Genomic DNA, 12,413 nt, shown 5'->3' on the forward strand with positions numbered 1-12,413 from the left:
GCCACATTGTCGCAAAAATAATTATCATTCGCGGTTTGTTTATATCCTTCTGTTTTTGATGTGATTCAAAAGTACGCACGTTCTTTCGCGTAATTTTCGATTTGCGTTACGCAAATTAATCCATCGTTATTCCTACAAATTATTTTAACCAGTACAATTTCGCGCGCTCAAAAATACTCTCCACGTTATTAAAATTTTTGTGTAAGTATAAAATATTTTCATAGTATAAACAATAATTCAAAATATTTTTGAGGCAAACATAAAGTTGAGGTTAGAAGAAAAGATTATTTTTAAAAAACTCTTTATATATGTTTCTCTATATCTCTTTCTATTTAAATTTTGCTATATTAATAGAAAGAGAAAAATATAGTTTTATGAGAAGCAACAATAAAGAAAAATTATTACTATATTTTTCTTATTATAAAAATTGTGTTTTCCTTCGAAAAACATTCTTCAATATGCCGCAATTCAGTTTGATCCAGTTTTTCTTACTCTTGTTGGGATATTATAAAAACAGAGATATTTACTGACAATTTTTAATCTATTTCTTTTAAAAACAAAAGTCCTAAAAAGCGTGACGAAAATCATGAAATCGAAACGGAGCGCTGATTTTATACGAAAGTGCATCGCTTAATTTTAGATTTTCAACTCTGCGTATACTCCCGTTCTTCTCAGTGATTATCGTGATTTTTAAATTATTTTGCTGTTTCGATCGAATCAGATAAGCGAAAGATTAGTGATAATGGTGACTAGATAGTGATGGTAGTGATATATGATGGCTTCGATGTCGCAACGTCCATTTGGTGTGTACCGCGCGTTTTGCGTTGCGCCGAAACGTAATTTGGATCTTTCATTTATCTCCTGTGAATTTTGTGTTATTCGCGGCGAAAAATCGGAGGAGACGAGCCAGCGCGTTAATTAAAGAGCGACGAGATTGAGTCGCATCGGATACAAAGTTATTCTTTTTCGATACACTTTGGAGAAGCAACCTAACTCGCTGGAGAGAATGGAGGGCACGGGGATGATTACCGAAGTTCCTGTGCGTCAGGAAGGCAGGAAGCTGTGGCAGTATCTTGCAGCCATTTCCGGTATTTAAGGGTGTTTATTAGCGCTCGTGGTACATTACTTCTTTCGCGATACTTTATGAGTTTACACAATCGGCAGATTGAAGGAAGTGTCGGATCCGCATTGAAAGTGATGAAGGGGAGATTGTGAGAAATCTTGTTCTGATAATTACTCCTGTTTACGACCAATATATGTATTATGTAATTGCATTCTTGAAATGCAATGTGTATACGTATCTGAATTTATGACGCCAACCAACAATTCAATAAACATTCAGCTGTATCGAGAGTGTATTTAAATACAATTTATACTGTTTACTTGTGAGCTAACTGTGCTGCTCGAAAAGAGTACAGAATATGTTATATCAAGTTGTGTGCAGTAAATATTGCAAATGTGTAACTGACTTGGAAATATCATTAATAATATTTAGCATTCATCCCTACAGTTAGGCAATTTATTTTTTAATCTATATGGTTTAAACGTCAATATTGAAATATCTTATATTACTTGTAATTAACATAATAAAATATTTAATATTATTTTTGATATTTTGATATTTGATATACGTATTTACATGATGTCATTTAAAAATGCGTATTTTTTATAATTTTACCAGTGATTAGTTTAAAAAGTATTGATTTTTAAACAAAGATGAGTAAAAATTATCTTGAAGTGATTTCCAGAACTATATAGATCGCAGTACTTGTCTTTCCTGAACATTAAAAGCTTGTAGATAATAAATAAAAATAATGCCACGTTAATTCTACATTAAAAAAATAAAACGATTTTTTACTTTATCCCTTTTGTTTTTAAGTGCGTTTTCAGAAGTAAGCAAAAATATTTACAATAATTAAAAACTGTGACTTATTATTTATATCACAAAATGGTTGTTCAATTAGATAATATTAATTTACTATGGTACATTTATCAAGCCGATACTCGCAATGTCGTTATCATACATTATCAATTGACGTGACCACGAGAGAAACTTCAATAATCATATATAAGCGTAATAAACTTAAATATTTAAATACTTAAATATTTAATTCTAATTAACGAAAGTCATTTTCTTCTTGGAGGCTTTACACATATCTTCTGAAGATTAAATTATCATAGATAATATATTTCTTATTGTTGTTTATGAAATTCTTGTATTGCAAGTAGAGATAAAATGATCATTAGATCACAATTTAATTAAATTGCTAAAGATGTAATCGGACATATATCTCAATATAGATTAACACAGCTCGCTAAAGTTTCATTATCCGCAAAATTTGTTAAGAAATTACATCCTCCTGTCAATAAAAGTACTCGAACTCCACGATCGAAAAAGGCGATAATGATATTAATGACAAAGTCTATTTTCATATTTTTGTTCTTTTAACGAAGTTATCTTCTAGCAATATTTACGGTTTTTATTTACAATTAATTTTACTTACTTTTTATCTATAGATAATTAAATTTGTATCTCATCTGGTAAATAATTAGGTAAATTGGTATTCCAAACAGCTGAAGCCACTTAAAAATTATGTAAACTATGTATGTACTCTATCAAAGAATTATACAAGATATTTCTTAAATAGTGGACACTAATCATATAGTGCTGTTCCTGATTAAAAATTGAGTTGAAAAGTCTCTACCATTTTGCAATTTTCGCAATGATTGATGAAACATTAATTTCTAAAGATTGCCGAGTAAGCGATTGCCGAATCAGGTAATGCTATTCCTGATAAAAAATTGAATCAAAAAGTCCTCTACCATTTTATAATTTTTGTGATACTTAATGGTTGAATAACCGAATACATGCTTATTCGGCAATATTTAGAAATTAATATTTCGTCAATTATTGCAAAAATTGCAAAATTGTAGAGGATTTTTCGACTCAATTTTTAATTAGAAATAACGCTATATGATTATTGTTTAAGAAACATCCGTATACAACCTGTCGTTAAAAATCTTTTATAAATAAAGTGCTATTAATTAAAACATTTTAAAATAACATTAATTAGTATGATTTCACTGAATCAAAATAAAATCTACAGTTTGATTTTGGATTAAGCTTTAACGAATTGAACAAAGTGGATTTAACTGGACACCAATAAGTTCGTTACGTTACTCAGTCAGTCGGATTGAGCTTATTATATTGATTAAACTCCACACAGGTACATCGCTAAAAGGAAGAGGACATTACGTTTGCAGACTGTCTCCCAAGTTTCTTAATTTTCCTGCAAAATTAGATATAACGAGGTCGCAGTTCCACCGACCGTAATAGTCAGACCGTCCGTTATTATGAAATCTCGCCGAATAAGCTCATATTATATTTCGTTTACATAAAGTCCTGGCCGTGATATTTTATTGAAACAACGTCGTGCTCTGAGAAACGGAGATGTCCGCCACGCCAGTAAAATCCGACGATATTTGTAAGCGCTTGAGACTGACGGCTGGCGACATCTTAAAAAGAACAGTAGATTCCTTGTCCCGCGCAATTTCGCGAATCGACTCAATTCATTCCCAACGTGTTATAATGCGCTACTGTCTGTTTTCGAAGGTAGTTGTTATCGTCTGGAGTATATTCGATACCGGATAAAATAATTCCGTCTGCCTTATCGCTCGCGTTACAGTCATTTCTGAGTGCCAACAACGGATTAGCACGATATGAAAAGGATTTAGTTTACAATTATCGCATTCATATTTGTACATATACCATTCGGCACCGGTGATATGATAGATCGTCGTAAGAAAGAAACTATTCACTGAGAGGATGCACAGCGGCAAGTTGTTTTGATAAATTCATGAAATTTGGTATGTTTTTTTTATCGAAAAAGATAAATTATTTCTGACAGATGATAACTTACATTTCGTCAAATGAGCGTAACGATGTAATGAGATTGATAACAATGGAGCTATAAATGCTTGGATCAAAATGCGACAAAAAACACGTGCGGTAAATTTTCCAAGAAATAAGACAAATGTAATATCAGTTCTTAAACTCGTAATGTTAAGTATTCAGTTGTTAATATTCAATGTAAAATATTCAATTTTTAATATTAAAATAAGCACAAGTTTCTTTGCTTGAAAAAGTTAATTCACAAGCGTTTCGTAATTCAACGTGAGTCTAATAAAATCGGTTCAAAAAATAATCAAAAGTAATCATTTGCGATACCTATTAACGTTTTCAAACTTAATTAGTTAGAAGATTTAATTTTAAATGTTGAGTAAAATACTTGCTCAGTAAAGCTCTTTAAGTTCTCCTAAATGCTCTTCAGCCTGCTTGATGGCGCTCGCCGTTGGCACTGCTCTGGCTTGGACGTCTCCCGTTCTACCCCAGCTATACAAGGAGAGCTCCTGGCTAGTTATCACCAAAGAACAGGGTTCCTGGGTGAGCTCGTTGCTGGCTCTGGGCGCGATACTGGGCGCTGTTCCATCCGGACCAATGGCCGACAAACTCGGTCGGAAGAAAACACTTCTTTTGCTGGCTGCTCCATTTCTCCTATCCTGGGTGATCATTATATTCGCCAATAAATTATGGCTGATCTACTTGGCTAGGTTCATAATTGGTGCCGCTGTAGGAGCAGCCTGCGTCGTCGTGCCAACTTACATCTCCGAAATTGCGGAAACTTCAACTCGGGGCTCTCTTGGTGCCATGTTTCAGCTGTTTATCACAGTTGGGATCTTGCTGGCTTTTATATTCGGTGCCGTAATGAACTACACGACGTTCGCTATAGTCTGCGCCCTCATAGAAGTCGGTTTCTTGGGCTCTTTTGTATTCATGCCGGAATCACCTATTTGGCTGGTGGTAGGTTCAATCGACAATCTTTCTCGATTTGTGTTTTTTTATTAGTGAATTTTTACAACAACGTGAATCCAGAACGTTGAAATCACGTTATCCTTTTCTTAATTAGTTGTTAAGAAGAAGATAATCTGACTTTAGCGTTCACCGTATTTGGATAAACGCTATTGCAAAAACTCCCTATTATCTTTCCATGTATATCGATTATTTTTAATTATATTATAAAATAATTTTACAACAGTTAACAACCGTTTAATTGAAAGAAATATTTAAACTATGATGATCGAACTTATTCACGAAAAAAAATTTGAATATATCTTGAATCTTTATAGAACCAAGGACGGAAACCGGAAGCCACGCTAGCGATGTCAGTCCTCCGAGGAGATTCTTATGATCCATCGGAGGAACTCGCAGAAGCACAGCGAGAAGCCGAACAAGCAGCATTGAGAAAGTCAAGCGTATTCGATCTCGTACGAACCCCGGCAGCCAGAAAAGCTTTACTTGCTTCGTTGGGCGGCATGTTCTTTCAGCAATTGTCCGGCATAAATGCGGTGATCTTCTATACTGTTACTATATTCCAGGCATCCGGAAGCTCAATGTCACCGGATGTCGCTTCTATAATCGTGGCAATTGTTCAGGTACGATATATAGTTTATACAAAAGCTTGTATACTTTCATAGAATTTTTATAGAATGCTTTCATACAATTCCATAGAAAACGAATTGTGTAACATTTCTATAACGATACTTTCTGTTCAGATAAGAAATATGACCTGAAGAATCTTTTCCTAGGAAAATTTTCGGAGTTTAATTATCTTAAGTATAATAATCTAAAGTATAATTAAAGTTTTTTAAATATTTGCGAGTTAATTATGCCATGCCGAACATACTTTTATGTGAATCATGTATACAATTCGTTGTAGGTTTTTTTCTATTGTTCGCAGTTGAATTTTATACGGAAAAGACAGTTTTGCTGAAGTATCTAAAAAGTTAGTTAGATGTCAAAACTTTGCAACGTTTTATCATGTTTGAGATTTTTAGTTAATTTAATGGTCCAACAAAATTATTTTCAGACCTATATCTTGCTAAATTTTTAAATATTCTACAAAATTGTTCTGTCCGTGTATATAATACTCGTTTTCGACGATATATAATATATATATTAAAAACATATCTCATATATTAAAAATATATCTACCGCAATATCTGTCCCCTGCACTTATTTTTAACTGTCTAATCATCGTGGACGACGATATTTACCTGAAACCATCGTTTCTGGCAGATGATTACGACAGTAGTAGCAGCAATGATCGTAGATCGTGCCGGAAGAAAACCGTTATTAATATTTTCCTCGAGTGTCATGATGATCAGTCTCGTGGCCCTCGGTTTGTATTTCAATACTAAGATGAGAGGAAGTGATGTCAGTAATCTCGGCTGGCTACCACTCACATCTCTAACGTTATTCATGATCTCCTTTTCCGTTGGGTGAGTATTGCAACTAAATTGCATTCAGATCTTTTGAAATAATCTGGAATAACATATTCATATTCGCGGTATTGACTATTCCAGAAAATCATCTCGTTTTACTATCCCATGCAATTAATCCTCGTTTTTCTCTATTATCTGACTGCTATATTAAATATTTCAGATATAATTCAGAAATTATCACAATTTATAATATAGATTATAATAATTTCTGAATTTATAATATAGATTTTTTATTGTAATATAAATAAATAGAAAAAGAAAGATTTTACTGAGATCCCAGCAAACAAACTGATTTGTCGTCATTTTGGCTGAAGTATTTATAACAATTAATTTAAACTGTCTAAAAAGAACGAGAAGAACATCAATTGCATGTGTTACATTTTATGCGTAGAATGGGCCCGATACCATGGATGTTGATGGGTGAACTGTTTCCCGCGGAGACCAAAGCGGTAGCTTCCGGTATCGCCGTGATGCTGAACTGGTTCCTAGTGTTCTTAGTGACGAAGACCTTCCCCGCGATGAACGAAGGTTTGGGCGCAGACGTTACTTTTTGGATCTTTGCTACAATCATGGCGCTCGGTACTGTATTTACGTACTTTTGCATACCTGAAACCAAAGGAAAAACCTCCCAGGAGATTCAAGAGGAATTGCAGGGCAACGTGCGATCGAAGAAGACAAACGCTTGAATTGTATTAACGAAATTTTGACCTGCTTGTAGCGTGACATATGGACGAATAATAAAAAAATTTTTTATTAGCGACACATTAAGAAAAGAACTGCCTAAAGAATATAAACTGCCAAAAATTGAAAAGAAAATTAAATCTAACGAATGACTTATTATTCTTTCTTATTCTTGTGTTCGTAAATTTTCCTCCTATAATATATAATTTTTGTTCACGTAGATTTATCGATGTGTACACGACACGTGAGATTTTTATCAGTTGTGTACATTTTTTAATTACTTTGTAAACACATGTGCATTATCGTACGAGAAAATAATAAGAAATAATATTTCAATCTTAAACACTATCCCACATGACTTTGTTTTGGGATTTCATTTCGTAATTAATAAATAATACTAAAAATGTACGATTAATCGTCTTTGTGACATTTCACTTACACATAAGAAAATATATTTAGTCATGCAATTTTTTACATTATAACCTGAAATAGAATTAATTGCGATAACAATATATATATATTTAAAACAAATTTTTAGTTTATTATAAATGTTGAAAAATATTTAAAAAATAAGAACAGCTATTAATATATTATTATAAACTCCGTGATACATTACTTTAAGTTAATATAGAGATGCGAATGTAATATATTATTCAAGTTCAGGTAGAATATATAAATCAAATTTTACACAAAAGATGATATGACTAGTAAATAAATTTTTTAATAATAAATAAATATTGATTTTTGTTTTATTTTTCTTTATCGTGTAACCTTATGTCTGCAAACGCAGAAGATAAGCGCAACCCTGAAAAATATATTTTCTAAAACGGTTAAAGCGATTTATAAACTGCATTTATCTAGAAAATTATGTGATAAAGAATGCATTATCTTTCTGCTCTATACGGTAGACATAAAGCGCTACTAGTTTTGGAGAATGAAAAAATGTCAACGTCAGTATACATAGGTGCGTCTTACTTCTATTATCTTCTTTTTACGTTGGCATAAAAGGCGTTTTCATGACGAGTACAGTATCTTACGGTAAGATAACACAGATTGCGATTGAGGCTATCGAAGAGCTGTTCAACCGCAATCAATTGATTAAAGTCGTAAATAATTTGACGTGAATTGGGTGATGAAATTTAATTTACAATAACTTCCTTTCCATAATTTTATGTTTTCATTCACTTAACGTTTAACATCTAAATTTTAGAATTGCTTAGTCGATAATTTGATCTAAGATGGCTATAAATGATATAATTCAAAAAATATTCTATGCGCCAATATTAAAAAATAACTGAAAGATTTATTACATATTATTCATATATTATATCTATATTATTCAGATATAATTCATAATATATTGAGAGAGAGAAAAAGGGGGAAAAATTCATATATAGTATATAAACAATATATAAACAAAATATTCTTTTCGAATATTTTAAAACAAGTCAAAATTATTTGTAAAAATTTTTCTCGACAAATTTTACTGTCTTTTGTATACTAAACTTTTACATTCTCTCCCCCTTCCCTTTCTCTCTCTCTCCCTCTCTCGCTCTTTCTTCCTCTCTTTCTGTATATTATTTAAAAGTAATTTGTTTACAATAGATTTGTAAAAAATTTGCAATAGAAAAGATTTTTGCAACATGCGCACTTATTCAGTGTTATATTCTTATTTTTCTACTTTACGCTTTAAAATCTTGTGAATACATAATTGGAAGTGTTCGTTGTCTCAAACCGATGTCACAAGCTGTCTTAAAGACGTTTAAAACGACTTTTTATGACGCAGCTAAAATCTGAATAGAAAATTATTATATATATTTTTCTACGTGTATGTAGCTCACTTTGTGTAACATAATCGTAACCTTGACTTTGTGATATTGCACATACTTACTATGAAAATTCCTTCTGCGGTAAAACGTATTGATAAAATAGCGATTGTTGAATTGATAGATATTCAATTTTTTATTGCCGTAAGATTATCGTATAAAACGTGCAAAGTTATCGTCGCTTTTCGTGAAATTTACAAACAAGATTAGAAAGAAATGCAACTACTATTAATTCTTTCATATTTATGCATATAGATATATGTATGTGTAAGAGATTCTAAATTTAAAACTATTGTAATTAATATATAATTAAGAAATAAAAGACAAAAGATAATTTTTCTCATAAAATGCTTTCATAAAACAAAATATTTAAAATTCAATTTTGTGAAAAAAAGCTTTAATAAATAATTCATGGAAAATAAAAATAAAAATAAATTCTATTTTATTTTCTCATATCTTAAAAGTTTAATTTAAATTAATAAGTATACTTGGTGAATGCAAAGTGAATATTTTGCTAGAATTTTTTATAAAAAACAATCTCTAAAAAATTTTTTAATAAGAAATGATTCAGAAATGTATAAATAAACTGAGAAATACTTGTAATACAAAAAAAAATATTTTTATTGAATAAAAACGAACGATAGTAGCTGTTACGATAAAATGGTTCTTCTACAATACGTCATAGTATGACGTACATCAAGGTTTTTTTCTCATAACTAGGGAATTTATCAAAGACGCTTGAGACAATTATATAATAAAATCATACCTTTCTCGTCCGGGAGATTATCGACAGAACCTTCTTAATGTAACGTCATTTTCTTAGGAAACTCAAACAAAACTTTCCAGAAGATTTAAGACTTGCAAGAAGGAAAATTTCAGATTTACACAATTTGTGTGGGATGACACTCTTATTTATTATAATAAAAGCAGTACTAGTGCATGTCAATCGCTTATTCGATACCCCCGCGCGCACATGGCGAATATAATTTATCGTTGTATAATTAATAGACACAGATATTAAACGTCCGCCTCGATTAATATTGTGGGATCAGTACTGTATATAGAATATAGGAAGATTAATGTTTAATGCTGAAAATTTCCACGCGAAATAACGCGGATTTTGCATTCTTAAAGTGGTGTACAAATCATCTTTTATGATTAAAATGAGCTTTGTGCAGTGAACAAATGTTCAGCTGTCGTTAAAACGCTTTTTAAATATCACAGTTCTCAAGTCTGAAGTTAATGTGGACACATTTTCCGCGGTTAAAATTTACAGGTTAGATTTATCGAGATACTTAATTTTTTAGTAACGTTAAAAAATATATGGCTTGTGTTATATGATGTTACACAAAGTGCTGGAATTCATAGAATATTAATCAAGTTTCTGGAAACTGCATTAAATTTTATGAATTGTTAAATTAAAAAAGAATATTAAAACAAGAAAATATTCTCATATAAAAAAAAATTGTGGTAGAATGAGGCAAAAGAATTATTACACGTCATGAGTGAAAAATGCATGCTGGAGAATCAGGCCTCAACGTGAAAAGTATTCTTCGATATTAAACATAATCCGCTTTTAAAAATATTTTTTAACTTTTGTAATTCAAAAATGCGTGTTTTTCCTCTGATGCGTTTTCTCCTTTTGAGGCGCTTCGATTAATTTTTTCTCACATAAGATAGTAAAGTGTTATCTCAATTCGTTCTTTAACGTTGTGGAATACTACGAGGAATCATTCTTCGAGTGTTATTTATCGTTTATAGAATGGTATGTCTCAATAATGTACATATGCACTTGCAAAATACTGTAAGCGATAAATGTAAGTGCATTCCAACATGAACGCTCTTTGTCACGTCTTGCACGTGACGTTTTTCTCGTATCCTCCCATTTCGCGTTTTTCATTAATCCTCTCACTTGTAGCACTAGTTTAATGTCTTCTTTTTATATGCAATACATTTTTTCAATTAGATTATGCAACGTAATTTCGCGAAAATTGAGTGTTGTCCAATGATTACATTCTGAATTCTCGTTATCATCGCACTTGAGAGCGATACGTGAACGATATTGATAGTCGATTTCGTTGTTGATCAAGTTGAAGCACCATTTCGAATTTAGCATTGTAATAAGATAGATTTTCCTACTGATTTCTTCACAATGGCATTTGATTGTTCGCGCTACATAATATGAAATCATACAATATAAGGCAACAATTTTTTACTTCTGCGAATAAAATCAGAGTTTCCTTTCTAGAAATATTTCAATATTTCACCAAAACTAAATTAATAATAAGAAATAATAGATCCTTATTTCATATTCATATTTTTTCTATTATTAAAATTTTATAAATAGAAATATTTTAACATCCTTTAAAGAAATATCGACTTTTATTTTATAAATTATATTGGATATTTTTCCTCTAGCAAGCACATTCTTCTCCTATCCTTCAATTAACTTACAATTAGATTCGATCTCCAAGTCTGTTTTAACAAAAAATGGCAGGCACATTTATTTTATTTTTCTAAATCACAGATTCTAATATTTATAATTAAAATAATTATATAATATTTCATAGAGAGAATTAATATATTATTTTTTTAGAACAGAATTTAAATTAAAAATTCAATTTATATGTTAATTCAAAGAAAAGATGTGTTTTCGTTAAATGCCGCATCTCAAATACAAAACAAATTTTCTTAAGCTTTCAGACATTCTAATTATTAAAAAAGAAAAAATATAACTGATTTTTCGAAACACAGTCGCAAACTGACAATACAGTGAATACATAGCTATGACGTAACTACCGCAATGTGTGCCTTTAGCATTGGAGACGTACGCCAGAAATTCCATTGGCGAGGACTTCTTGCTCATACCGAGAAAAACTGAGGTCAGGCGCAAGGGTAATATCTTCTTCATGTCAAGGGAGGGTAATATCTCTTACCGAAACTAAATTGTAGCTTCTTCGTTAACATCTGGACCAGCTAGTTACGATTATTGCAGCGAATATACGTGAAACCAGGAAATAGCAAGAACTTTAATTGTTAGTTTGCGCACGTCATTTTACTCAATAAATCAAAGTAAACCTTTTTTTCTTTTTTTCAACAAGTCTCTAAAGTTTCCAGACATTACCCGGTTATTATTAAGCGAATATCTTTGGAATATATGAGCTGTTTGATATTTTCCAATGAATATTTTGAAAAATTTAGAACATGTTACGCCATTTCAAATAAATATTCTGTAATATTGAAGTAATGACACAGATTTTCTACAAATTTCTTTTTAACTTTTCTATCTGGTGCTGCTTTCTTTTGTGGAGCAGTGCAAATAATGCAAAACAAAGAGAGAAGAATTTTTATATTCTGAATTAATCCGTTAATTAACTTTCATAACTTTTTTAAAAATAAAGCGAAGCTTTTATATTTTTAGTCTTTAAATAGTATAACACAGACTGTGATTAATAAAAGTAAACTGTTGCGTCGTAAATTAAAGAGAATTGCGAAGATAAGTTTGATAACGATAAGTTATATGATCTGCAAATACAAAACGAATTAAGACTATATCCAAACGAT

The 12,413-nt window shown here is 31.1% G+C and overlaps 1 protein-coding gene across 1 annotated transcript; it reads left to right on the forward strand.

The window, feature by feature from the left end:
• Nucleotides 1-810: 810 nt before the first annotated feature.
• On the forward strand, nt 811-7,137 carry LOC108760815 (facilitated trehalose transporter Tret1). Its single transcript, XM_018507030.1, has 5 exons — nt 811-1,088; nt 4,332-4,861; nt 5,188-5,493; nt 6,137-6,339; nt 6,734-7,137. The coding sequence occupies exons 1-5, from the start codon at nt 1,007-1,009 to the stop codon at nt 7,026-7,028; spliced, it is 1,416 nt and encodes a 471-aa protein (XP_018362532.1). The 5' UTR covers nt 811-1,006; the 3' UTR covers nt 7,029-7,137.
• Nucleotides 7,138-12,413: the final 5,276 nt, after the last annotated feature.

This window comes from Trachymyrmex cornetzi, unplaced genomic scaffold (genome assembly GCF_001594075.2).
Source record: "Trachymyrmex cornetzi isolate Tcor2-1 unplaced genomic scaffold, Tcor1.1 scaffold23, whole genome shotgun sequence".
NCBI lineage: Eukaryota > Metazoa > Arthropoda > Insecta > Hymenoptera > Formicidae > Trachymyrmex > Trachymyrmex cornetzi.

Excerpts from the sequence above, each read along its gene's own strand:
- LOC108760815 (XM_018507030.1), top strand. The coding sequence starts at position 1,007 with ATGGAGGGCACGGGGATGATTACCGAAGTTCCTGTGCGTCAGGAAGGC. Across the intron at positions 1,089-4,331 it reads GTATCTTGCAGCCATTTCCG|CCTGCTTGATGGCGCTCGCC; the intron begins GTATTTAAGGGT and ends AATGCTCTTCAG. Across the intron at positions 5,494-6,136 it reads TAATCGTGGCAATTGTTCAG|ATGATTACGACAGTAGTAGC; the intron begins GTACGATATATA and ends CGTTTCTGGCAG.